General features: G+C 35.5%; 1 protein-coding gene across 1 annotated transcript in view; it reads left to right on the top strand.

Moving 5' to 3' along the window:
• Nucleotides 1-26,923, top strand: part of LOC139962714 (probable ATP-dependent RNA helicase DDX10) — a 36,950-nt gene extending 10,027 nt beyond the window's left edge. The window contains exons 6-16 of the mRNA XM_071962949.1: nt 9,212-9,308; nt 11,029-11,133; nt 13,638-13,800; nt 15,996-16,182; nt 17,231-17,407; nt 19,819-20,107; nt 21,434-21,568; nt 21,787-21,930; nt 23,970-24,035; nt 25,282-25,508; nt 25,958-26,923. Coding sequence (XP_071819050.1) covers nt 9,212-9,308; nt 11,029-11,133; nt 13,638-13,800; nt 15,996-16,182; nt 17,231-17,407; nt 19,819-20,107; nt 21,434-21,568; nt 21,787-21,930; nt 23,970-24,035; nt 25,282-25,508; nt 25,958-26,105 — 1,738 coding nt within the window. The 3' untranslated portion in view covers nt 26,106-26,923. The remainder of the gene's footprint in view (nt 1-9,211; nt 9,309-11,028; nt 11,134-13,637; nt 13,801-15,995; nt 16,183-17,230; nt 17,408-19,818; nt 20,108-21,433; nt 21,569-21,786; nt 21,931-23,969; nt 24,036-25,281; nt 25,509-25,957) is intronic.
• The last annotated feature ends 763 nt before the right edge of the window (nt 26,924-27,686 follow it).

Raw genomic sequence — 27,686 nt, 5'->3', positions numbered from 1 at the left:
ATACTCAATCAGCCTTGGAAGTGACAACAAGAATACCATTTTCGGCATTTACCTAGTCACGATTGTTACCAAGTACTTATTGCCCACAATCATCAGGTTCATAGTACTTTTCCTCACAGAGGGAAATCATATTTTTTACTTAAGGTTGAATAATTTACTTTTGTGTCACATAATTTTTGTTGACAATGGGATAGAATACTGTACAGAAAAAAGTAAAGCCAGCTCACAGTGTGATGTGCACAATGTAAGACACAAATCGAAGATGATAGGTGAAAAGAACCAATGGATACCTTCAGCATTAACAAGTTGAATAAAGCTCTCTTTAATTCGTGTAGTCTGAGATAAAAATAAATATGAAGGTCACTCATATCATTGATCACATAAATGGAAACTCCCCCAAATTAGATAGCAAATCCAACCAGGGTATGATGCACAAATGTGATACACACATCGTTAGGTTTTACATTAAAATAATTAAAAAAACTGTTAGCAAACTGCTTATCCACTAGAGAGCCTGTGTAAGAGAAAGTGTAAAAGTAAGTTGGCCTGACGTTTCGATCCTAGCAGGATCTTCTTCAAAGGCTAAATGACAAGTAACAGTAACAGAAGGGACACAAACACACACAGAATTCAGACAGGTTAATGAGCATGGTGAACACAAAGAGATAGATGTAAGGGGCTTAGTAGACAAGGGATGGAGAGAAGAAAGAAAGAAACCAACAGGGAAAGAGGAGAGGTAAGAGATAAACAGTGGAAGTTTACATTAGTTAGGCTGTTATCAACACTGGGAAATTCACAGGGTATGACAACAGCAGGGGGTGGTGGTGGGTGGGGGTGGGGGAGATCACTAGTTTAGTATTGTGCAGTAAATGGATTGTAAATTGGTTAATTATTATCTCATCGCTCCCATAGGGAGGATGAAATATTGTATTTCCTTTGCCAGTTGGGTTATATACATTGCGTGGGAGGGTGTGTGTATGTGTCCAATTTGTTGTCAAGAGCTATTCAGCATAAATGGCTGGGCCATTTTTTCTTCAAACTCGGTGGGATGGTACCCCAAGGTCACCCAGACCCCCCTCCCCACCCCCAAAACCAAATGGTGACATGGTTAAATGTCAATTGTATATTTTTAGCGCAATTTTGTGTCAAAATCTCCTAAACGATTTGCTGGATTGCCCTCGTGTTCAATTATGCAGAACATTAAGTCTTACTTTTAGCTAAAGAATGATTCTTAGGCTGTGAAAACAAAGTTGACAGTTGCCCAAAATTCCACATACAATCATATTCTGGATGAAGCATGTTGCTAAAGTTTGTAAAGTACGTCACATGCATGTACAGTACTAACCGAACCGAACAAGGACGCTTGATTTCCTGATGACATTTCTAGCCGTCCATGAGCTACTTCAGCCATTCACTGACAAGTACTTGTAGTGATTCATTTCATAGGAAGAATGGAAATATTAGAGTAACCTATGACAGTGCTGAGCTTGGAATAACCTACAAAGCCCAGTAGTGCCCCCCCTTCCCCCTTAGTGGCGCTTCCTACTCCCAAAAGATGGTCTAGTTCAGGGGGGTGGGCAACCTACGGCCCACGGGCCACATGCAGGCCAGCCTATGATTTTTTTACGGTCCATGAGATGTCTCAAGAAAAGGAAAAAAAAAATCAATCTATTTTACATCATCACAAAAAACGAGCTAGCTGCTTAGAATTAAAGATTTTGTGAATTGAGATTAAGTACACACACCTATTGCTTGAATTTAAGTCCTCGGAATCAACGGTTTGAAATCAACAGCAGGTCCTTGGTTAGGTGCGGCCCAGTCAATTTTTCACTCCTTATATCTGGCCCATTCATTCAAAAAGGTTGCCCACCCTTGGTCTAGCAGTAATTCTAAAATATATTCATTGAATGGTACATCTTTGCATATGTATACTAAAATTTAAATACCTGGGTTAAATACATAATGGGTCAAGTATATATTCAACTCGTGAAGTACAAGTTACCATTAAGAGTAACGATGTAAAAAGGTTACGGTAATTTTTTTATTATTAATATTTTATTCAAGTCTTTATTTGTAATGAAGAGAATGGATTAAGCAGATTAAAAGATTAAGCCCATGGCATTAGTAACTATAAAAGACACAGCTGTGATAACTACATCCTATCATTTTGATTTGTATCAATTGCTGAATAACCTTCATAATATTTGCATTGGTTCTACTGTATTCAATTTGAGTAGAATGATATGATTATTTAAACCCTTACGTTTCATTTAGTTTTATATTCCAGTCTCTATATATCTTTATTTTCTAATTAAGCCATTGAATATTGGCCTCAATGAAGTCCAATATTCTAATCAATATACCACGAAAGCATTTTATGATGCAGTATTTGTACATCAAGGTTAATAGATAAAGTTTTAGACACTAGTTTGCAGAAAAGCTCTGAAATGTGAAATTACTTTGCACGAATCATTAGTTATGTTCTGCTTGGTGGCGTGGGACAATACTTAGAAGTCTTTCTTTTCTATCATCTAATTGAACATTGCATGTTAACTTCTGTTTACGTTAAGTGCTAATGCCATTCACAGACCTGTGCAGCCTGCCAGGTTGTAATTTCATTCTCATTTTATATATATGTATATATATATATATATATATATATATATATATATATATTTTTATTTTTATGCTCTTCGAATCCGTTCAGTAAAGCTAATATTTGAGGATTCCAGACTGTTATCTCGTTACCAGTTCATTTGTCTTCCCAACATTTCCTAAAATATTTAGTACTCTGAAATATAACCAAAAAAATGTATACATTTGACATTTCTCTGTCAAGTTTCTTTGAAATTTGCATAAATATTAAAGAGTGTTCTGGTAGCTTGCTACCTCCACCCCCTCCCCCATCTCCTCCCCAGACCCCCACCCTATTCCCATCTCCTCCCCGCCCCCCTCCCCATCCCCTTCCACTCATTGCATTGAAACTCCAAAATCAACCACATGCATTGTTTTTGTTTGAACATGTTGGCCTGTTGTACCTTGTGGGGGATGTCAAGTTAAATAAAGGTTGGGCCTGTTGGTCATACGGGTATGATCTACTCATACAGGTATGAGCTATGCATACAGGTGTGATCTACTCATGCAGGTTATATGATCTACACATATGTAATATGATCTACTCATGCAGGAATGATCTACTCATACAGGTAATATGATCTACACATATGTAATATGATCTACTCATACAGGTATGATCTACTCATGAATACAGGTATGATCTATGCATACAGGTATGATTTATTAATACAGGTAACATCATCTACTCATGCAGGTATGATACACACACAGGTAATATGATCTACTCATACAGGTAATATGATCTACTCATACAGGTAATATGATCTACTCATACAGGTAATATGATCTTTGGTATGTTAGTTTGACATAAATGTAACTTTAAACAAACTGGTGTCATACCCTAGATATAACTTGGCAAAGGTTTTGCTTTTATATTTCACTCTCCTGCTTTGACCTTAAATTGGCCTTGTAGAGGACATGCAATACCAATGAATTCATACATCTAATCATACAAGTAATATGACTTACTCATACAGACCTGTGTGAGCTATGCATACAGGTTATATGATCTATTCATACAGGTAATATGATCTATTCATACAGGTAATATGATCTACTCAAACAGGTAATATGATCTACTCATACAGATAATATGACTTATTCATACAGACCTGTGTGAGCTATGCATACAGGTTATATGATCTATTCATACAGGTAATATGATCTATTCATACAGGTAATATGATCTATTCATACAGGTAATATGATCTACTCAAACAGGTAATATGATCTATTCATACAGATAATATGACTTACTCATACAGACCTGTGTGAGCTATGCATACAGGTTATATGATCTATTCATACAGGTAATATGATCTATTCATATAGGTAATATGATCTACTCAAACAGGAAATATGATCTATTCATACAGGTAATATGATCTACTCATACAGATAATATGATCTTCTTATATAGGTATGATCTACTCATACATGTATGATCTACTCACACAGGTATGAACTACTCATACATGTACTGTATGATCTATTCATACAGGCAATATGATCTACTGTACACATACAGGTATGATCTACTTATACAGGGTAATATGATCTACTCAAACAGGTAATATGATCTACTCAATACAGGTATGATCTACTCACACATGTATGAACTACTCATACATGTACTGTATGATCTATTCATACAGGCAATATGATCTACTGTACACATTTAGGTATGAGCTACTCATACAGGTATGATCATATCCCTTAAAATGTAGAACCAAGATACTAAGATTGCCCTCCTCTTGTACATATCAAAAATATATCTACTAACTCAACGATATTTTTTCAAAGTGTTCAAGGCAACCAGATGAAACTTAGTATATCTGTGGATGATTTATAACAGTGTAAAATAAGGTTTAAGGTCAGCCTTTACTTAAGTACAGCCAAACCATTAGGCCATGAAACTTATCCTTCAACTCTTCATGAACATCTATTAAGGTTTTCTCTCTCTTACAGTATATTATTTTGTCTCTGATAGTGGTTTTTTCTTCTGATTGATGACAGCAATCAACAACAGGCAAATAACACTTTATGTGGATCTGCTCTTAAAGCCTTAATACGTTACATCCCTGAAACTACTCATAAATTTTTTGTCAAGTAATTGCAAAAGTTGAATTGGTAGACTACTGTATGCTCTGAATATCAAGATAGTACAGTTTAGGCTGATCTTGCCAGGAGGGCTTCCTCTTCCCAAAGCAGCTAAAAAATCTTACTCCATTTGGCAGAATATCGCAAATTACATGTTTCTTGACACACAAGGCTAACAACTTTACTAAGTCTACAGTATATATGACATCATTGAGCCACAAGTGCTTCATTTTGTTCTGATTTTTTTCTTCATATTTTTCCTTTTAAATATTTACCTTCTATCAGGGAGATGGGCTTTGCAAATGTCAGTGAATTTAAAATACTGAAGCTTTTAACACAACCTAATGATGGCATTGGTTTACAGTGTGCAAATGTGAGGAATAAAACAAAGAGAAAATAATAGGTTTCATGTCCTAGTGGCACTGTGACATCACACAATTTGCAAAATGACAGCTTCGAGACATGGTTTTCGAAACCACTGTGGGGAATCTCCCAAATGGAGCAAGAATTTTCATAGCTTGTTTGGGAGGGTTGTTATATTCATAAACTGATTATATTCATAAATTAATTAAATGGTTCATATTGATACCTTTGATTAGCAGAGATCAGGGATGAACATTGAATTTTGGAAATAAAATTGTTGTGACATGATGATCTCAGAATTAACTGGTTTTGATCGCTGTTTTAAGAGATAACTGTAAACAGATGTAACATTTGAACGGTTGTAGAAGGTCTCAAACACACTGCTCGCAATCCATCTTGCATCTCTACACCTATACCACTTTTTAGCAAATCATTATCAAGGCATCAATCAAATTGGCTGGACTGGTAAGTCTACCCAGGTATAGATCTTTAGGTCAGCTCTTTAGAAGTAACACAAAAACCTAATAGAAAGTAAGAGATTTTTATGACTACCCTCATAGAACCCTGTTGACAATACATTTGTCTTTGTTATCAAGGACAGATGATGTTGAATATCATCCATGGGTGCTCTGTTGCTTGTGTAGAATTAAAACACATTGTTGCATAGTATCTTGTACATAGTTGCTCCATAAAGTGTTTTGTAACGAGCACATTTCATTTGATTCCAGATCTAGTGTGAACATGTGCCAACATCATACATGTGGAAACATCATACATGTGGAACACGTATAGCTAACCAGTTCTCTCCATGGTTACATAATGCCCTGAGTTTGAAGGTATCTGTAATTTGGCCAAAAAAATTGCCAATAATACAGAAATACTCTCACCTACAAAACAGAAATACTCTCACCTACAATACAGGAATACTTTCACATAAAATACAGTAATACTCTCACCTACAATACAGAAATACTCTCACCTACAATACAGTAATACTCTCAACATACAATACAGTAATACTCTTACATACAATATAGTAATACTCTCACATACAATACAGTAATACTCTCACCTACAATACAGTAATACTCTTACCTACAATACAGAAATACTCTCACCTACAAAACAGTAATACTTTCACTTAAAATACAGTTATACTCTTACCTACAAAATACAGAATTACTCTTACCTACAATACATTACTACTCTCACCTACAAAACATAAATACTCTCACCTACAATACAGTAATACTTTCACTTAAAATACAGTTATACTCTTACCTACAAAATACAGAATTACTCTTACCTACAATACATTACTACTCTCACCTACAAAACATAAATACTCTCACCTACAATACAGTAATACTTTCACTTAAAATACAGTTATACTCTTACCTACAAAATACAGAATTAATGTTACCTACAATACAGTAATACTCTCACCTACAATACAGTAATACTCTCACCTACAATACAGAAATACTCTTACCTACAATACAGAAATACTCTCACCTACAAAACAGTAATATTCTTACCTACAATACAGTAATACTCTCACCTACAATACAGTAATACTCTCACCTACAATACAGAAATACTCTAACCCACAATACAGAAATACTCTCACCTACAATACAGAAGTAGTCTCACCTGCAATACAGTAATACTCTCACCTGCAATACAGTAATACTCTTACCTACAATACAGAAATACTCTCACATACAATACAGTAATACTCTTACCATCAATACAGTAATACTCTCACCTAAAATACTGTAATACTCTCACCTACAATACAGTAATACTCTCACCTACAATATAGTAATACTCTCACATACAATACAGTGATCCTCTCACAAACAATACAGTAATACTCTCACCTACAATACAGTAATACTCTCACCTACAATACAGAAGTAGTCTCACCTGCAATACAGTAATACTCTCACCTGCAATACAGTGATCCTCTCACATACAATACAGTAATACTCTCACGTACAATACACTAATACTCTCACATACAATACAGTAATACTCTCACCTATAATACATTAATACTCTCACCTACAATACAGAAGTACTCTCACCTGCAATACAGAAGTACTCTCACCTGCAATACAGAAGTACCCTCACCTGCATTCAGAAATACTCTCACCAATACAGAAATACTCTCACATACAATACAGTAATACTCTTACCATCAATACAGTAATACTCTCACCTAAAATACTGTAATACTCTCACCTACAATACAGTAATACTCTCACCTACAATATAGTAATACTCTCACATACAATACAGTGATCCTCTCACATACAATACAGTAATACTCTCACCTACAATACAGTAATACTCTCACCTACAATACAGAAGTAGTCTCACCTGCAATACAGTAATACTCTCACCTGCAATACAGTGATCCTCTCACATACAATACAGTAATACTCTCACGTACAATACACTAATACTCTCACATACAATACAGTAATACTCTCACCTATAATACATTAATACTCGAGATCACCTTCAATACAATAATACTCTCACCTGCAATACAGAAATACTCTTTCCCCCATTATGTCTGCGTCCTCTCCCATGAGATGGCATCAGTAGATGTAAAGTATTCTGCCATTCTTCACCAGTTGTCATAATTCTACAAAGCTGGTTCACCTCAAACAAATAATCTATTCTGCCATTTAATCTGTTTCCCTCTTAACCACTCCCCCTTCCTCCCCTCCCACCCCTCCCCTCCCACCCCACTTGCATAGAATATAATTGTTTTCAACAGTTCATGGTTGCTAAACAGTAGATAACCAGCTTTATTCTCAAGGTCTTCATAAATATCTCTTTTTAAAGCACTTTATATGCAAACCCACAACACTTAATTGTCAGAAATGGAATGGCTGACATTAGGTGTGAAACTAGTATAGTCCACTGATAACTGGTAAACTGTCTGTGCATTTGAAGTTAAAATGTGTTCATAATTTTAATTTTTTTAATTGGTTATGCAGATCAACCATTACAGATATGGAGCCCTCTCTTTGAACTGCACATTATTTTCTTCAACTTGTTTATCAGTTCTTGTGGATATTTTCAATTTTGGTTTCGATGATAATCGTAACCTTTGCATTCATGATGGCGTATGTGTGAAAACCTTGTAAACACGATATCTCAAGAAGGGAATCATGGGCAGACCTCATAAATGGTGTGTAGAAGTACCACATTGTTTAAAAGAAGTTTAATGTTTTTGGTGGATGGCAAAGGTTATTTGGGGTCATCAGAGGTCAAATTGTGAAACCCTTGTAAACATGTACACCCTCACTATACATTACGTCAGATTCATGAAGAAAGCTGCTCATGTTACATCATCGAAACCACAATGCATTTTTGCATTCTGGTTTGACTTTGTCTGTGACTTGTTCATTTCTTTATTCTGCTTCCCCCTCTCCTTTCCGTCTGTCCTGAGCCTACAATTAATCAACAGTTCAGACAAAAATGCTTAAAATTGTATCATTTCATTGAGATTCTTGTTTTATTTACAATAGAATCCTGGAGAGACAATGATGTTGGTTTTATATTTTGTGTTATTTAAGGTTGGTTTGGTCAGATTCTGTCAGAATGAGATAACTCACTAAGCAATTAAAAAGGTCCATAACAAATTTGCATATGCACTCAATTTTACTACATGATTTCTGTAAATGGGTTAAATAATTTATGAAGTTTTTTGTTTTACTATACATTTCGTTAAGTCAGTACTTGCTTGTTGGTTAAAAGTGCTTTGAAAAAGTTAATGTATACCATCATAAAGATAGTATTCAATTAGCCAATTATAAATATGGATGTTGCCCCTCAAATTTACATGGCGCATATAAATATCCATTTGCATTGCCTGGAATTTTCATTGTTTCAAGTTTCTCAAGAATGATCAAAGGTACATTCTCAAAAGAAGTTCTAGTTACAAAACTATTCCCTGGAAACTGTAAGATAAACGTGTACTTTTGGGATAAAAACAAAGAAGCAATTGTGGAATTAATAAACTATATTACTTTTTTACCATATTTTTGTTTCAGAGTAATTTGAACTGATACTATTTTGTTTGTTCACTTAGGTCAGTGAAGGACCTTGCTCGCCTCAGCCTGAGGGACCCTAAATACATTGCAGTACATGAGCATCATGAACACAGTACCCCAGCACAGTTGGAACAGGTACATCTATGTGTAGATATATATGGTCACATATGACTATATATATGACCATACATATGATCATATATATGGTCACATATGACCATATATAATATGGTCACATTTGACCTCCAATGGAACAGGTACATGTATGTGTAGATATATTTGGTCACGTATGATCACATATATGGTCACATGTGACCATATATATATGGTCACATATTACCATATATATGTATGGTCACATATGACCGCACATTGGAACAGGTACATCTACAGTATGTGTAGATATATATTGTCACGTATGACCGGATATATGGTCACATATGACCTCACATTGGAACAGGTACATCTATGTGTAGATATATGGTCACAAATGACCGTATATATATGGTGACATGTGACCGTATACATATGGTCACATATGACCTCCAATGGAACAGGTACAGTTATTTGTATATGGTCATGTATGATCTCATATGAGAACAGGATAAGAATTGTACCAATGAAAAGGTAGGACTGATTTGATGGTTGTTGGATTAGCTGGATTATTAACCAAATTAGCATGTGTGGTTGCTCAAAGGACAATTGTGTAATGTTACATTTAGTATATTGCGATAGGCTGGATTGTACTGCGGCCATGTTTTACAGGTCTGTATTAAGTTGTAACATTAGGCCACATCGTCACATGCTTAATCACAAAACAGCATGATGTTGACTGAATAAAGACAAGCTGTTTGTTTGTTTTTTTCCATCGTTTTATAGGACATAGGAGTTATTAAATTATCATCTAGGATTCTCAGTTCCAGCTTTTGGAAATTTCGTGTCTGGCTTTTTCATTTCACTCCAATCAAATTTCTGTTGTGACTAGGTGAATAGCATTTACTAGGATTATAGCTGTTGCTTGCAAGAACAAAAAATGGATTTGCCCCTGCTGATTGGAATAGACTAAACTGTTTCCATTGCATGGATGGCGCTATCAGATAAACAGGGATGATCCCGATGATTGCAATCCTAGACAAAAAGGAACTGAGGGGGATAACTGCAAATATTGATTTCTTTCTGAAAAGTCAGGTTACTTCGGAACAGTACTGTTATTGCAAGCACTGTAGTATAGGGGCAATCAACTGTGTTTAGGAACATCTATCTATTTGTGATAAACACAAAATATTACCACACAGTAGTGAATGTCAAGAGATATTACTTAATTCATTGATCGATAAAATCCATGATCAATGTATAATATGTAGGCAGTTTACTTCTGAGGGGATCCATTTTGGGTATAAAACTCATCTGCTCTATTTTGAAGTAGAATATTAGTGGATGTTCATTCATAGCAAGCAACCATAATTGTTATTGACATAATTGTGAGCGCCACATATCATTCTAAGCAGCGTGAATATGTAAGTTTATCTATCATACAAGTCTCATAATAATAATAATAATATAAGAATTGGAAAGCGCTTTTATCCAGTTAAAAAAAACTGCTCAGAAGCGCTGCAGGGGCAAAGTACCCAAAATGGACACAACAGTTGGATACGCATTCATGAATAAGAACGTCTTGAGTTCTTTCTGGAAAGTTGACACATGCTGGATTGTTTTCAGATGTAAGAGGAGACTCTTCCAGAGCTGTGGAGCTGATCTAGCAAAGCAACGTTCCCCATAGGGAACTGTGTGTGGTTGATTCTGTGCATGTAGGCCATATTAACAGATATATCTCGTTATCTCTTTCTTTCCACAGAGCTACATTGTCTGTGAACTGCAACAGAAGATAAACATCCTCTTCTCCTTCATCAAAGCTCATAGGAATAAGAAGATCCTAGTTTTTATGTCCAGTTGTAAGCAGGTTGGTTTCCTCTCAAAGATTTGTTCCATAATATAATTTACAACTTTATTTTGTTCATGCGTTGAAAGCGTGGTGGCCAATTGGCTAAGGTGTCGGACTCGTGATCCAAGGATTGCTGGTTTGATTCCTGCCTAGTTCATTACGTTGTGTCCTTGGGCAAGATGCTTTATCCTCACTTGCCCCTCTCCACCCAGGGGTTAAATGGGAACCTTTGAGGTAACTTGTCATTAGGCGCAGTATATAACTGCTGCTGACTGGAGGGATTGTCTCTGGGACAGGCTATCATTGACCAGGGGTAATATAACGTCTGTAAAGCGCTTTGAGACCTATCGCTGTTGTAAAGCGCTATATAAAAATAAAATATTATTAATATTATTATTGAGTATGATGCCCGAGGTAGACTGTCTTTGATGACAGAGGTCTTTGGGTTATTTTATAAATTGTGCTTTCATATCACTGTGGTGTTTGTGTTCAAAGTTACGCTGTGAAACTGGGCCACACAGTGCCGGACTGAATGCCACCCGACTCAGTGCCACCTGACCCAACCTATGCACCCTTGTAAAATTGTGAAAAATATTTGGGCAATGTGCTTGGTGATTTTATCATGTGATATATGCAGAGTGAAAAAAAGATAGGCACGGAAATATACTTTATTGTAATTATTATTATTACTACTATGTAATTGATAGAGCACTCTACAAAAGATCACAGCGCTTTACAGAAACAAATATAAACTACACAATAAAAGCAAACACCAATCCCAAACACAAACAAAAAATACAAAAACTACTGCGCAGTAAATAAATATGTTTTCATGAGACCTTTGAAGACCGAGACGGAAACCGCCACACGAATAACCACAGGCAGCTGGTTCCAGAGACGGGGAAGTACAAGTTAAATGTGGAATTGAAAGTGGATCATCCATGAGAAAAGGACTTGTTAGAATACTACTAAATGTTTCCTTTGATATCATGTATATAGTATTGTATCATCCATTGGATGTTGCTGTTTCATCACCTTATATTTAATTTTCGGTTATAACAATATTGCAGGTATACAGTTTTGGAAATGATTTTTGCGGTAACCTAGCACCAGAAACAACACAGAGAAATCAGATCCTAACCATTTACATATTAAATGATGCATTTCTATCTGCTCTTTTGCTTCAGAGGTTGTCAAAGATGAGAACTGTTAATTGTCTCCTTGCCACCCCGTTTAAAACTCTTGTGTCTTTCTTTGCAGTTACTGAATGATATTTTTTTGTCCATAATGTACAGTTTCTGTTTTGTTTACTTTTATTTTCAAGAGGGGTTTCTTAAAGTCCAATTTATTTGTAGCAGCCAGGATACCACTAAAATTTGTGTTGCTTAGTTTAATTACTGAACATATTGAAGGGCTTTGCATTGAAACAATTTACTTACATCATAATTCAAAGTAAATAAGGAATGTACATAAATTTGTTTACAATGGTTTAACCTGACCTTGTTACCCTTACAATTATGTATGTATATAGGTGTGTATGTATGTATGTATGTATGCGTGTATGTATGTATGTTAGATCTTCCTGGAAGCAGGAACTTGCGAAGAAGCCATCATTGGCTTATCAAAGCCGCAAGCTGACGGAAGTCAGTCTCTTACATTCATATTTAATGTCCATGATTATGAATTGTCAACAACTCTGTAACTGGACAATAATACATTAATCTTGGAGTGACTCGAACTCGGGACCTTATGATTGAATAGGCAAATTGAAAGGCAAATTATCTCAAATGTGAATTGGAGCCGTGATGATGTTATTACCATGGGTCTGTGCAGTGAGGCATAGCACATCAAACAGAGGGTGACATTCATCTATTGAAAATGCGACCCAGCACAGTTGAATTTTAACACAGTTCTACAGTACCTACATTTAAAGCTAAAAGCAATGTATGATTGTAACTGTTTTATAAGAGTTAAATCTGAATTTTCTATTCTTAAAAGATGCTGCTCAAATTTTCACTGCTTCACTTGGTCATTCCTTGAATTTAATGAATTCCCAAAGTTTAGTATAAGTTTAATGTTTTAGGGCCACCAATATAACAGCTGTGGTGAAACCACCATTGCCATGTCATTGCCGAAGATTTAAACCGCAACTTTGCCTTACATCTACTAAATTATTTCACGTTGTGAAAATTCTTTCGGTAGTCACTGGCTTGTATCTTCATGAAGTTGTGATGTTGAGGAAAATTTAAAAATGTTATTTAATTCTATTCTGATTTTCAGTGGTACGTAGCCTTTGGATGTCGTATGACAACTCTGAGTTTCAAGGTTATACATACATGTAGATTATCAAGTGAAGTAGGTAGAATTTTGAAGGTAAATTGGGTCCTTCCGATTGGAATGAATAAATTAAACTGCTTTGAGCATGTTATTTTTAGAATTTACTATCACAACGGTTCAGTCTAGAACATCGGATAAACTGATGGCAATATGTATCTAAAGCAATATACCTTTTTATTTGTCAGGTCAAATTTACTTTTGAAGTGTTTTGTAAACTTCGTCCCAGCACCACCGTGATGTCACTCTATGGCACCTTAAATCAACTACGAAGGGTATCTATCTATGACGAGTTCTGCAAGAAACCATCAGCTGTCCTCATTGCCACCGACATTGCTGCCAGAGGCTTAGGTCAGTCCTTCGCTGTAACTCTTTTTCACCTCAAAAACTTGATAAAGAACTTCGTTGGAATTTTAAGTAAACTACAGTATAGCTTAGGCTTGCTAGTAGTCCCGAAGTTGTATTTTGATGAGTAGTATGTGTTAGTACCAGTATGTGGTAGTAGTATGTGGTAGTACCAGTATTTGGTAGTATGTGATAGTACCAGTATGTGGTAGTACCAGTATGTGGTAGTACCAGTATGTGGTAGTACCAGTATGTGGTAGTACCAGTATGTTTTAGTAGTATGTGGTAGTAACATACACAGTGTTATTGGAAAGAAGTGTGGTAGTATGTGGTAGTACCAGTTTGTGGTAGTAGTATGTAGTAGTACCAGTATGTGGTAGTACCACACACAGTGTTGTTGGCAAAAAGTATGTGGTAGTACTAGTATGTGGTAGTACAAGTATGTGGTAGTACCGGTATGTGGTAGTAGTATGTGGTAGTACCATACAGTTTTATTGGAAGGTATGTGGTAGTACCAGTATGTGTTAGTAGTATGTGGTAGTACCATACACAGTGTTATTGGAAAGATGAGATGCCTGAAAATCTTCGATCTGTTACTTTAATTGTCTCCATCGTAATCCCACAATGGAGTCTGAAATTGTGCATAAACTTCATAGGTGTGGCAGTGAAAGGCAAAAACATTGTAATATTGACTTGTCTTCAGCTGTTTAAAAGAAGAAAATATTCATTTACCTTTTTGCCAAATAAACAACTTACAAGACGTAAACAAACGACTGCTTTAAAAAATTAATTAAGAAGTAGCAACTGATTCAACTTTAATTTGTTATGTGAAATTTGCCCTCTGAAGGTGTGTTGATTGTTAAACTAAATGTCATGGATTTATGGGGAAGCATATAAAACTTGTTTAAGGGAATAAAAAACAAACCATACTTGACATATAATTGACCTCGGATCCCCAAGAAAAGTAATCAGTAAGCTCATTAGGGTCTTTGCTAGAAAGAAAAACAAGTAAAAGCAATTACTTTGATTCAAACATATGAAGTTACTACCTTGTGGACTCTCCTTAGTCTTTATCCAATTCAGCCAGGCATTTGAGAAATGTTTCACAGTGACTAGGCAGATTTGAAACTTGGCATTTATTGTTAAAGACATCAACCAGGGTGTTCAAGATGTTGTCAAGTGACACTTTGTTGTGTTTCATTATATACTATGACCAGTACAGTGACACTTTGTTGTATGTTTCATTATATATTATGGCAAATATAGTGACACTTTGTTGTGTGTTTCATTAGATATTATGACTATTACAGTGACACTTTGTTGTGTGTTTCATTAGATATTATGACTATTACAGTGACACTTTGTTGTGTGTTTCATTATATATTATGACTATTACAGTGACACTTTGTTGTGTGTTTCATTATATATTATGACTAATACAGTGACACTTTGTTGTGTGTTTCATTATATATTATGGCAAATATAGTGACACTTTGTTGTGTGTTTCATTAGATATTATGACTATTACAGTGACACTTTGTTGTGTGTTTCATTAGATATTATGACTATTACAGTGACACTTTGTTGTGTGTTTCATTATATATTATGACTATTACAGTGACACTTTGTTGTGTGTTTCATTATATATTATGACTAATACAGTGACACTTTGTTGTGTGTTTCATTATATATTATGGCAAATATAGTGACACTTTGTTGTGTGTTTCATTAGATATTATGACTATTACAGTGACACTTTGTTGTGTGTTTCATTAGATATTATGACTATTACAGTGACACTTTGTTGTGTGTTTCATTATATATTATGACTAATACAGTGACACTTTGTTGTGTGTTTCATTAGATATAATGACTAATACAGTGAAACTTTTGTTGTGTGTTTCATTAGATGTAATGACTAATACAGTGAAACTTTTGTTGTGTGTTTCATTATATATTATGACTAGTACAGTGACACTTTGTTGTGTGTTTCATTATATATTATGACTAGTACAGTGACACTTTGTTGTGTGTTTCATTATATATTATGACTATAGTATAGTGACATGTTGAGTGTGTCACGACTAGCACAACATCAATTATCAAAAAATGTGAATGGCACTCTTACCCCTTTTTAAAATGTTCAAGTTTACAAGTATGATAGTTTATCTTCTAATATTGGCACTTTTGTGACATCACAGACTTCCCTGCAGTTGATTGGGTGATTCAGGTTGATTGCCCGGAGGATGCGAGCACTTACATCCACCGTGTGGGAAGAACAGCCCGCTATGAGAAGGATGGGGAATCTCTACTTTTCCTCCTTCCATCTGAAGAGTATGCGATGGTGAAACAACTGAACGACAAAAAGATCCCCATTCTAAAAATTGAGTGAGTTATGAAGACAGCTGACATTGAAGAGTTTGTTGTTTGATATTCAGTCATGAACGCATTTCAAATTGTTATTGCACATGATGAATTTCGGAATTTAGTCTTGAAATTCTCAGCAACAGAACCAGTCATTTGAATGTAGAACACATAAAAGATGAGTTTGGTGGGAAAGGGAATTATTTAAGCAGCTTTTTGAGTTGAAATTGATAAATATTTCTATTTAATCTAGTAAAATCCCATAACTATGCAACTCATTAGTTTGTTTAGTCAAGTTTCATGCAAACTGGTGAAACATAAGTGGATAATAAAGTGTCCAGCTAACAAAATGTTGAGGATTGAATCAAACTCATCAATAAGTGAATCAATAATGGGTGGCTTCCAATTCAACATTTGAGCTCAAAGTTGGAATCTTTCAATTTAGAAAGTCATTTCAGATGGAAAAATATAATGTTTGAATTTAAAGTAGGTAGGTTCTGTGAATCTACCATAAAAGTCTTGTATGTTTGTGCAGCTATGTGTTGATGTCTTTTCGAAAAAAGTATCAAATTATCTCAGCTTTCAAACGTGGAAGAGCATTACCAGAAAGTTGAATGAATTTGAAAATTCCAAATTATACCCTGATTTTTGAGGAGTGTTCATTTAGACAATAAAATTGACCATTATGGTTTGAGAGTGGCTGAGTAATGGGTGTTAAAGATCCATAAATGACCATTACTTGGAATTTGTAAAATTTATGACGAGGCCGTACCGATGACCTTTGTCCCTCTGTCAGACATGAGCTTTTTCTGAGAATTCGCGGAATATCTGTGATTTCTTTTCTACCTCGGGGACTAAAACTATTATCCTAACACACTGTAGCATATGCAAACTGGAGCCTATACCGCAATTTTTGCAAAGTTCCGTGATTTTTTTTCTTACCCCAGGCTCATCCCTGCTCTGTGTTGACAGTACTACAACAAGAGAGTACATGGTTTTTAAGGCTAAGTGGATTTCAAATACTGGCGTTGATATAGACATGTATCCTTTTAATCTGTAATCTCTTTTGTAGAGTTAACCCCTCCAAGAAGATGGTGATATACAGGAAGCTCCAATCCTACTGCGCCCAAGACCCGGAGCTGAAGGAATCGGGTAAACGAGCCTTCATCAGTTACGTCAAATCTGTCTACCTCATGAAGAACAAAGATGTCTTTGATGTGACCAAGTTACCATTGGAAGAATATGCTGTGTAAGTATATATATATCTTGAAATGCCTGTAAACTGTAGGTAACTATGTGAAAGATAGACGGCCTGAAGTTTCAATTTTTAGCAGGATCTTCTGCAGAAAGGGAACTTCACCTAAATTACAAAATATATATGATAGGATTATAACATTAGGCCCTCCAACTTTTAAAACGAGGAAAGTAACGAACAAAACTTTGTTGACATTTTAAGTTTTTCTTCGTACAGATTCTTTCATTTATGTTGAAGAACCCCAATTTGATTTGAAGACATAGTACAGTAATTTTATCTTGTAAAGTATAAAGTAGAAAAGGTCCCACATCTTTCTTTGTATTTCACTTCAAAATATATGTTCAAAGGACACTGGCTAAGTATAGTGTCTCTCATGACATCACAATCAAATATTCACTGGTAAAGTTTTAATTGCATAATTGTTATAAAAATGTTCTAATAGTTTTCAGCCTTAATTTATTTCTGCAATTAATAATGATGATGCATACGTAATATTTTTTTATGATTTCATAAATGGCAAGGCCATCCACTGCTCTAATTAGTAATAAAATAACATTAAACTGCATTTCATCGCAGGGTAAGTACCTGGAGGCACTTTAGAAGTGCCAAATTTTTTGAAAGTTTTTAAGTGGGTTCAAGGATTATCTAGTCAAGGTTGTTAAGACCTAAAAGTGGGTTCGTGCTCAACTGTGAAGATCTGTGACATGCTTGAAAATTTACAGAGGTAAAAGGAAGTGAAGATTGATAAAAAAAACAGGTTTTAGGGAGGAATGGGTGAACTCTGCCAGAGACCATTAAACTTCTTTAGCACCAATTTTTTATTTTAGATTTTAATATATAAGATTTGAATAAATCTTGAATAGAAATCATGATTCAAAGGTAGGGTTACCTAACATTTGAGCTGTTGGAGTGCAAATAATAGCAGTTACCACACTCATAGTGATAAACTGTTTGCCTGAGAATGAACGCAAATCAGTCTCTATCATCTCAGCAGAGGTAAGAAGTCAATGGTGTGGTCCGTGCAAGCAATAGCTGTAATCCTAGCTAATTAATGCTACTCATCTAATCAAAGAAATTTGATCAGTGAATTAATCACAAACTCAGACATAAAAGTTCAAAAGCACACCCGACAACCCTAAGCAAGAATTTAATAACTTACATGTCATATAAAACAATAGGAAATACAAATGGCTTCTGTATTTATTCAGTCAGCCTTGTGCCCTTTCGTAATGAAAGTGTAATGATATATGGCCTAATGTTATGACTGAATTCAGAAATGTACAATATGGCTGCAGTACAATGCAGCATACTGTTACATGTATACTAAAAGTCACGTTACCAAGAAAGTTTATGTGCATCGCATGTAGAAGGTTCCAGAATTTAAAGAAACTCCTTGACTGTGCACTTTGTGTATGTTAAGTAACAGTACTTTATATTGTGCAGAAGAGTAATGGACATAAGACTAGCTAACAAAGCCTTTCATTGTACCAAACTTGTGATTGAACCACAAAAATGAGGAAACAGTACAAATGAAAAACTTAAAAAAGATAATTGAAGTTGTTTGAGTAGCTTTACTGTAGAGATAGCAGGGTAAGGCAAGAACCTAGGCTAGGGGCTTACTGTAGATGCAGCAGGATAAGGCAAGAACCAGGCTAGGGGCTTACTGTAGATGCAGCAGGGTAAGGCAAGAACCTAGGCTAGGGGCTTACTGTAGATGCAGCAGGATAAGGCAAGAACCAGGCTAGGGGCTTACTGTAGATGCAGCAGGGTAAGGCAAGAACCTAGGCTAGGTCGCCAAGCTAGATATAGCTTAGGCCTAAGAAGCAAGCTGTGTAGGATATAGATCTACAGTATGTTAGTTTCTAAATTATGCAGTAATAATGCCCATTTGCAGGCTTTCTTAAGCTAAATTTTCTATGCATGAAAGTATAGCTACTTCACAATTCCTTTATCACCAGAAATAGGTTAAAACTTGGTGCACAATAGCTATATAATCATTGATGAATCACAAGTCCAATATGTATTCCATGTGTGTTTTATAAAACAAGTACGAGAATATTTGTGGCAGGTACCTCTTAAGTGTTTAGGTCTTGTTTTCACAAACAAAAATGGAAAAATAAACTAGTGTTGCTGTTCTTATTGCATTAGGAACAGGTGCTGTACCTTTTGTGCAACCATTCTTTACCAATTTGTTTCATTCTTTACTTTTGGGTGTTATACTTTCATAATTTTCTTCAAAGTTGAGTGGAAGTTTGTGCTCTCTGTATGACCTGATTTGGTGTTAAAGTTTAGTCTCTTGAGGTAACATGGTACTTAACTCAAAATCATTTTTTCTCGATATACTAACATGAGCTTCAGGACCATCTGCAAAAGATATCTCTCATTACTAAATGTTTCTTTTTCAGATCATTAGGACTTCCATTTACTCCAAGGATTCGGTTTCTGGAACGAAGACAGAAACAACAACAAGATAAATCCTTAAAAGGGAAAAAATCCTCAGGGGAACAAAAAAATCAGGAAGAAGACAGCTTATTTACCAAAAAAGAGGTTGCAAATAACAGGGGGAATGAAGGAAATGATTGGAGGAGAGAGAAGAGGTTGAGAGAGTTGGAAGAGTTGAAACCAGACAGTGGAGATGAAGAGGACGATGAATTACTGGTGAAGAAAGAAGGTGGAATACTAGAGGGTATTGAGGTAAAGAATAACCGTATAGCTACTCAGAGTTTAGTTGACCTCAAAACTTTGCTGTAAAACTGTTATACTGGCTCTCCCTACCACAGACATAGTACAGTGAGTTATACAGTAAGGCTCTCCCTACCACAGACATAGTACAGTGAGTTATACAATACTGGCTCTCCCTACCACAGACATAGTACAGTGGGTAATACAATACTGGCTCTCCCTATCACAGACATAGTACAGTGAGTCATACAATACTGGCTCTCCCTACCACAGACATAGTACAGTGAGTTATACAATACTGGCTCTCCCTATCACAGACATAGTACAGTGAGTTATACAATACTGGCTCTCCCTATCACAGACATAGTACAGTGAGTTATACAATACTGGCTCTCCCTACCACAGACATAGAACAGTGAGTTATACAATACTGGCTCTCCCTATCACAGACATAGTACAGTGAGTTATACAATACTGGCTCTCCCTATCACAGACATAGTACAGTTAGTCATACAATACTGGCTCTCCCTACCACAGACATAGTACAGTGAGTTATACAATGCTGGCTCTCCCTACCACAGACATAGTACAGTGAGTTATACAATACTGGCTCTCCCTATCACAGACATAGTACAGTGAGTTATACAATACTGGCTCTCCCTACCACAGACATAGTACAGTGAGTTATACAATACTGGCTCTCCCTACCACAGACATAGTACAGTTAGTCATACAATACTGGCTCTCCTTACCACAGACATAGTACAGTGAGTCATACAATACTGGCTCTCCCTATCACAGACATAGTACAGTTAGTCATAAAACACTGGCTCTTCCTACCATAGATATAGTACAGTGAGTTATACAATACTGGCACTCCCTACCACTTTCTTAGTACTTTTCTGATTCTAAAGAGACATTCAGTGATGTTTTAATCTTTTCGGTCACTTTGTGGTTAACTTGGGTTTTATCTACATTGCATAAATATTAATCAAATGTAAGAATGGTGTAACCACAGGGATGTCATGTTTTGTTGGCTGACAACCTACAGCAAGTGAGATCAATATTCTCCCTTTATACTTTATAATTTTTAACTTTGAGGACATTTTCACTTTGATTATAATATGGTGATGAAGACATTTTGGAGGCCTTTATGTTTGAATCCTTTTATAAGAAACAAGTGATTTAAGGGGGGAAAATTGAGAAGGAAAAAAATTATAATTTGAAATGTAATGTATACTTAAATTATAGGATAGCTTGATGAGCCTCTTTTCTTTGAAGTCTCGGGAAACAATTTCAAAATAATGATATATTCTTCCTCTTGATATTGATCTTTAGTCTGAAGATGATGATTTGGAGGAACATTTTAGCAGCAAGAAACCACAGACTAAAATAGCGATCTTGAAGAAGGCAGCCAAGGATCAGAGAAACACCAAAATAAGATTTGCCAGAGAAGACAAGAAAGAAACTAAGGTAAGTGCATGTAAGGAGATGGAAAGATTGGGAAGAATATAAATATATTTATTATCGCATATACATGAAATTCTGGAACAGAAAGTCTGAAAATGACACCTATAAAGTGTGTATCATATAGGGCTTGTATCATGTAGCATTAGCAAAGGCTTACAGCTGTTATAAATTCTAATCCTTGTTTCATAGCCTTAATCCATTTTTTTTATGATCTTTTAAAGTCTGATACTGATGGAGATGGAGAAGATGATAATGAAGGTGAATACGAGAAGGGACTAAACCTACGAGAGGCAGAGAAATATATGAGGGAAGCTGACAAGGAAGATAAACAAAGATACCAAGAGAGGATCAAAGCAAAACACAAGGTAGTCTATATCTGTAAAAGGAAGGGTATATCTCCACCAGGGGTAGGGTGCATATCCACCATTAGGTAGTCTATATCTGTAAAGGGAAGTGTATATCTCCACCAGGGGTAGGGTGCATATCCACCATAAGGTATATCTGTAACATACAGTGTAGAACATCAAGGGGAGGGTATATCTCCACCAGGGGTAGGGGTGCATATCCAACAAAAGGTAGTCTATATCTGTAACCTACATTGTAAGACATCAAGAGGAGGGTATATCTCCACCATTGGGCAGGCTGCATATCCACTGTAAGGTAGTCTATAACTGTAACCTACAGTGTACAACATTGAGGGAAGGGTATATATCTCCACCATTGGGCAGGGTGCATATCCACCATAAGGTAGTCTTTATCTGTAACCTACAGTGTAGAACATCAAGGGTATGAGTATATATCCACCATTGGGTAGGGTGCATATCCACCATAAGGTAGTCTATATCTGTAACCTACAGTGTACAACATCAAGGGAAGGGTATCTCCACCATTGGGCAGGGTGCATATCCACTATAAGGTAGTCTATATCTGTATGCTACAGTGTAGAACATCAAGGGAAGGGTATATATCTCCACCATTGGGCAGGGTGCATATCCACCATATGGTAGTCTATATCTGTAACCTACAGTGTACAACATCAAGGGAAGGGTATATATCTCCACCATTGGGCAGGGTGCATATCCACCATAAGGTAGTCTATATCTGTAACCTACAGTGTAGAACATCAAGGGAAGGGTATCTCCACCATTGGGCAGGGTGCATATCCACCATAAGGTAGTCTATATCTGTAACCTACAGTGTAGGACATCAAGGGAAGGGTATATCTTTAGCAATGTAGTGTGGGGTACATCTCCAGTCTCAGGTGGGCATATGTGGTACATTTTCAGCATGAGGTAGCGTACATATCACGGTATAAATCAAACATGGAATAGGGGTATAAATCACTTTGCTATTGCATATTAATATGTCTGTGATTATTTGTAAGGTTTTGTGGGTGCTGCAATCATCCCATTAGTCAATTAAATTAGCATGCATAAACATAAAATATGAGTCATATAATAACAAACACATAGTTGAGACTCAAAGCAGTTAATATTACATACTTGATATAGCAAACATGAGTGGAAAAGGTCCATTCAAGCAAATGACATAAATTACATAACTATCAACACAGAACACATCTCCAAACTACCGTTTTTATCCCGTTCATTCTCTTTAACTCCACATTGATATCTCTTGCCACTTCCTTTCCTAGTATCTATTTTCAATTGTCTTAATGTACATCATTCTTTTAAGTTAACTTAGCTGTTCATTTAATTCAGCTTTGTTTCTACATATGGTCAGTTGTCTGACTCATGCTACAACCTGTCTGGCTTACTACAGCCCTCCTAGTTTTACTAACAAATTTATCAAATTGTGCAATTGTTCCATTTAATATTAATGGCTAAAAAATTTGGGATATGTCAGCCTTTTCTCTTGTTTGATGAGGGTAGTTCATCTGTATATATACATATAATATAATAAATATAATAATAAATACATACAAAATACAAATACATACAAATACATAACTACATAATACAAAATTATGCAAATAATAAATGCAAATAATACATAATACAAATATAATTCAAAATACATATACAAATACATAATTACATACAATAATAATAAATACATTATTTCACATATAAATACATATATATACATATATATGTAAGTATCTAGTAAGGATCTAACTAGTAAGGACAGTATTGTGCATAATCCCTTTAAATGCTTAGTGCATGTAAGAAGATAACGTTATGAAAATCTAATATTCAAATATTACACAGTTTACGCAAAGGTAGCTGAAGTTGGCACACTCACCACATCTATCAATTTAAGATAACATATGTAATCCTATTATAATTTTAAAAATATATATATATATATATATATAATATTATGAATTCATGGTTTGTGGTTAGATGAGAATAACTAAATGATGTATTTTGTGATGTTTCAGGAGGAGAGGATTAAGAGGAAGCAGGCCAAACAGAAGGATGAAGATGATAATTCTTCAGATGAAGAGGTTAGTAGAGTCCTCCAGGTATCTAGGGATGTTGGTATTAGTCTTTACTCGTCCACTGTCTTTGACATATTACCAAATCTAACAGCTTTTTAATATGAATTTAGCATGACAAGACATGACAAGACAAGACATGACAAGCATGACAAGACATTTACCACATGAGCTAAAACTTTCACCAAGAAATTGTATTCCATTTTGAACATATATGTTGACCAATGGATCAGGTTTGAATATTTTTTTTCAGCTGGGTTTGAATCAGTACTGTTCTTGGGTAGATTAATATGACTCCATACAAAATATAAAATGAAAACTTGCATCATATGAGTTTAAATCCTAGCTGGGTAAAATAATCATGGATTTGTCATCCAGGTATATTATTTTGCCTCTTCTCAACTAAACTAGTCATTAAACTCAATGAGAGCTAAACTTTGCGACTAAATTGTTCCCCGAAGTAGGCTATGTATTATTCTAATATTTTTAACATGTATCTCTGACTGCATAAACTTATTATTGTTACTTTAGAGTTATCCTATAAATGATTTTGATTCATTAAGTAAACTTAAAACCCCCATTATGAATTTCATTATAAACAAAAACTAACTTTTCCCTCACTCTACATTGTCTTTGGTACTATATGATAATAATTAATAATCACATAATAATTAATAATCACATAAGCCAGAATTTTGTCCTATTCCCAGAGATCAAGCCTAATGAAAAATTCAAACCTAAACAATTGTGTCCCGTTCTTTGAGATTGTTTCGGTTGAGATGAAGGCATTTGTCCGATCAATGTTTTAATCTCAACCAAAACAATAACAAAGAATGGGACTTCTTTGTGTTGGTTTGCTCTTTTTCCATTCGCTTGGTGTCTGGGAATAAGCCAAAAGTTTGGCAAAACAGTACATCATGGTTTTGTGATTATTTACTCTACAATCGTGCTGAAACAAGATTGTTTACACCATCAAGATTGAATGAATTGGGGGGCTTGTAAATTGCATCGGACTCTAACTGCAACCCCACAATTTGACTAAATTACAGCATAAACATCTTTAGTCATCAAATTATGGTATGGTATGTATTAAAATAAAACATAAAAACAACAATTAAAATGAAATGGAAGTAAAACACTGGAGGAGTTTTACACCCTGTAATGAATGTTTCTTAATTTGCCAGCTAAAGGATAGGTGACAACTTTGCAGCCTATCTATTCATCTTGTTATGAGTGTATTTTCATTGATATGCAGGAGTATGCAGGTGTCCAGCTAGATGTAGGTGATAACTTTGAAGAATTTGATGTCAACACATTACCAAAGCCTATGAGTGACATGGAAGATGAAAGCAATAACGAGAGCGATGAGGAGGATGGTGAGAGTGGGAGTGAGGAATCCGAAGATGAAGAAGAAGCAGAGGAAAGGTGGAGCAAAGATGGAGAAGATTCATCAAGTGATGAAGAGAGAGAAGATAGATTAATGTGAGACAAGAGCACCAGATGAAACAAAATTTAAATATGTGGTTTAGTAAAGCTGTATACAGAGGTGAATAGAATAGGGAGACAGTGTCTTATGTAAGGTGATAAGGGGGTATAGTGTAGGGAAACACTGTCTTATCTAAGGTGATATAGGTGAATATGAATATTATTATTTTATGATTGGTTAGGCTGATATTGCATTGTTATGTTAGTACCAAGTGGAATCAGAAATTAACCAAAATAAATCAAAGAGCTGTTTTAATATCATCTTTTAAGGCCTCAACAAGGTTTTAGTCTTTTGGAAATCATTGTTGTCTGTTATCAAAGTAATTAATTATTCAGTAAACACAGGTCTGGGATTGCAGAGTCCTCACTAAACATTATATTTATCATTGTTGGATGATAATTCCTATGGTACATTTTTTCCAACTTTTTTTTTTTCACTTTTAAAGATTGGCACAGCAGAAAAGGAAACCACAGAGGGAAGGGAATGCTGAATCGAAAAGGAAAAAGATGAAAATATCAGAAACAGATGAAACGGGATTGACTTTAGAAGATGATGAAGAGTTAGCATTACACATCCTTTCTGGCAGAAGTTGACCTCATCTTTGACCTCTATGCCAACCAATCACAGTGGCAGATTTGAAAGGTTAACGGCAGCCATCTTGATCTCACAGTCCTTCAGAGTTATAGAAGGGGATGGTAAGAGGGTTTCAAGGGTATGCTGAGTCTCAATGGAACTTGAAATACATCTCTGTGGGTGACCAAATATCATGATTGATGATTGACTATGTAAAGGGAAAGAGAATGGAAAGTTTAAGATAAGGAGTGATAAAGTTTAGTCTTTTAAGGAGCTGTTAGTCATGACATTAACTTTTCCAAAACAAAACAACTTGGATGAGTTTCAAACGATGGCTTCAAGTGAGGAAATTACTAGCCATGACTTAGTCACTGGACTCAGATGGTATATTATCACATATTGATCACATAATATCAGTGTTATATGCAGTATGTGACACATTAAGAATGACCTCTTTTTCGTCCAGGATAGGTAACAAACTAAAATGTAACTTTTTTAAGGAATAAATTTGCGAGATGAAATGTCAATTACTACATACCACCCTGGAGGACTTCTCATTGTGTTTGTGATTGTAATTCATAGTGTGACCTTTGGTCTTTGTAAATAAAGTTCCATTGTTAATCTTGAAGGTAATTCAATTGTTTTCCCTCTCTCCTACCGTGTGTAATGTTGGAGGTAGGCATGTTTATTTATTTACCTATGGATGGTAAAAATGGAGACACGCAAAATAATAGACAAACATGTTGAAAAGTCACAAAAGAACCGCTCATGTACAAATGTTAACATTCATTTCCATCAATTGAATAATACATTTCCTCCCAGTGGTGGGGCTATTTAACTTCCTGATTTTCATGTTACTTATTGCTTGGGAATTATCCGGAGCATTAGCACTGCCAAGAATGTGCTTTTAAATATTTGAATTCTTGTTTACGTTCTTTTAAATGTAGAAGCAATACTGTTATGCTAGCATACTCTGTACAAAAGCGCCATTGACTTACACACTTCATTATCAACATAGTGTGGTCTTTAAGTCATTATATAAGTTCTCGCCAGCTGATCCCTATCCACCACTTTACAGCTGACACGTTAGCCACTCATGGACAGTCTGAGAAGTGGCACAATATGCAGTAAAAAAAAAATAGTTCAGAGGTCATCTTGAACATGTTAACAGGGGAAAACATGGTTGGTTGCAGTACATACTAATCTCTCTCAGCAGTCTTTGCACCCACAGTTTAGCTGACCATCTTATCTATGCTTGTTTGGTTAAGGTCAAACAAGGTCAAGGTTCATCACAGTGCAGGGCAGGTTACCCATCAATAATAGTCAAAGCAGGGGTCAAACTGGGGTGCCCAAGTTTGATGTCAATTAAGTGGACATTTATGTTTAAGGATAGTAATTCGCAAAACTTTCTCTGAAGGATGGGCTTGATCCAGATTTGTCTGAATTTAACAATTGTTAAAGAGACTGTCTGATGAGTCTGTTACTCTATTGATATCCATCAGGAGTTTATTGCAGTGTAGATTCATTCTGTCAATCACAACATTTGAAAAATAAACTTCTTGCTGAATATTGACAATTATGATCATTTCTGGACATATTAA

Source organism: Apostichopus japonicus, chromosome 21 (assembly GCF_037975245.1).
Source record: "Apostichopus japonicus isolate 1M-3 chromosome 21, ASM3797524v1, whole genome shotgun sequence".
In the NCBI taxonomy this organism is placed as follows: Eukaryota; Metazoa; Echinodermata; class Holothuroidea; order Aspidochirotida; family Stichopodidae; genus Apostichopus; species Apostichopus japonicus.
Note: the sequence above shows the minus strand (reverse complement) of the source record. Positions and strands in the feature narration are given on the sequence as shown.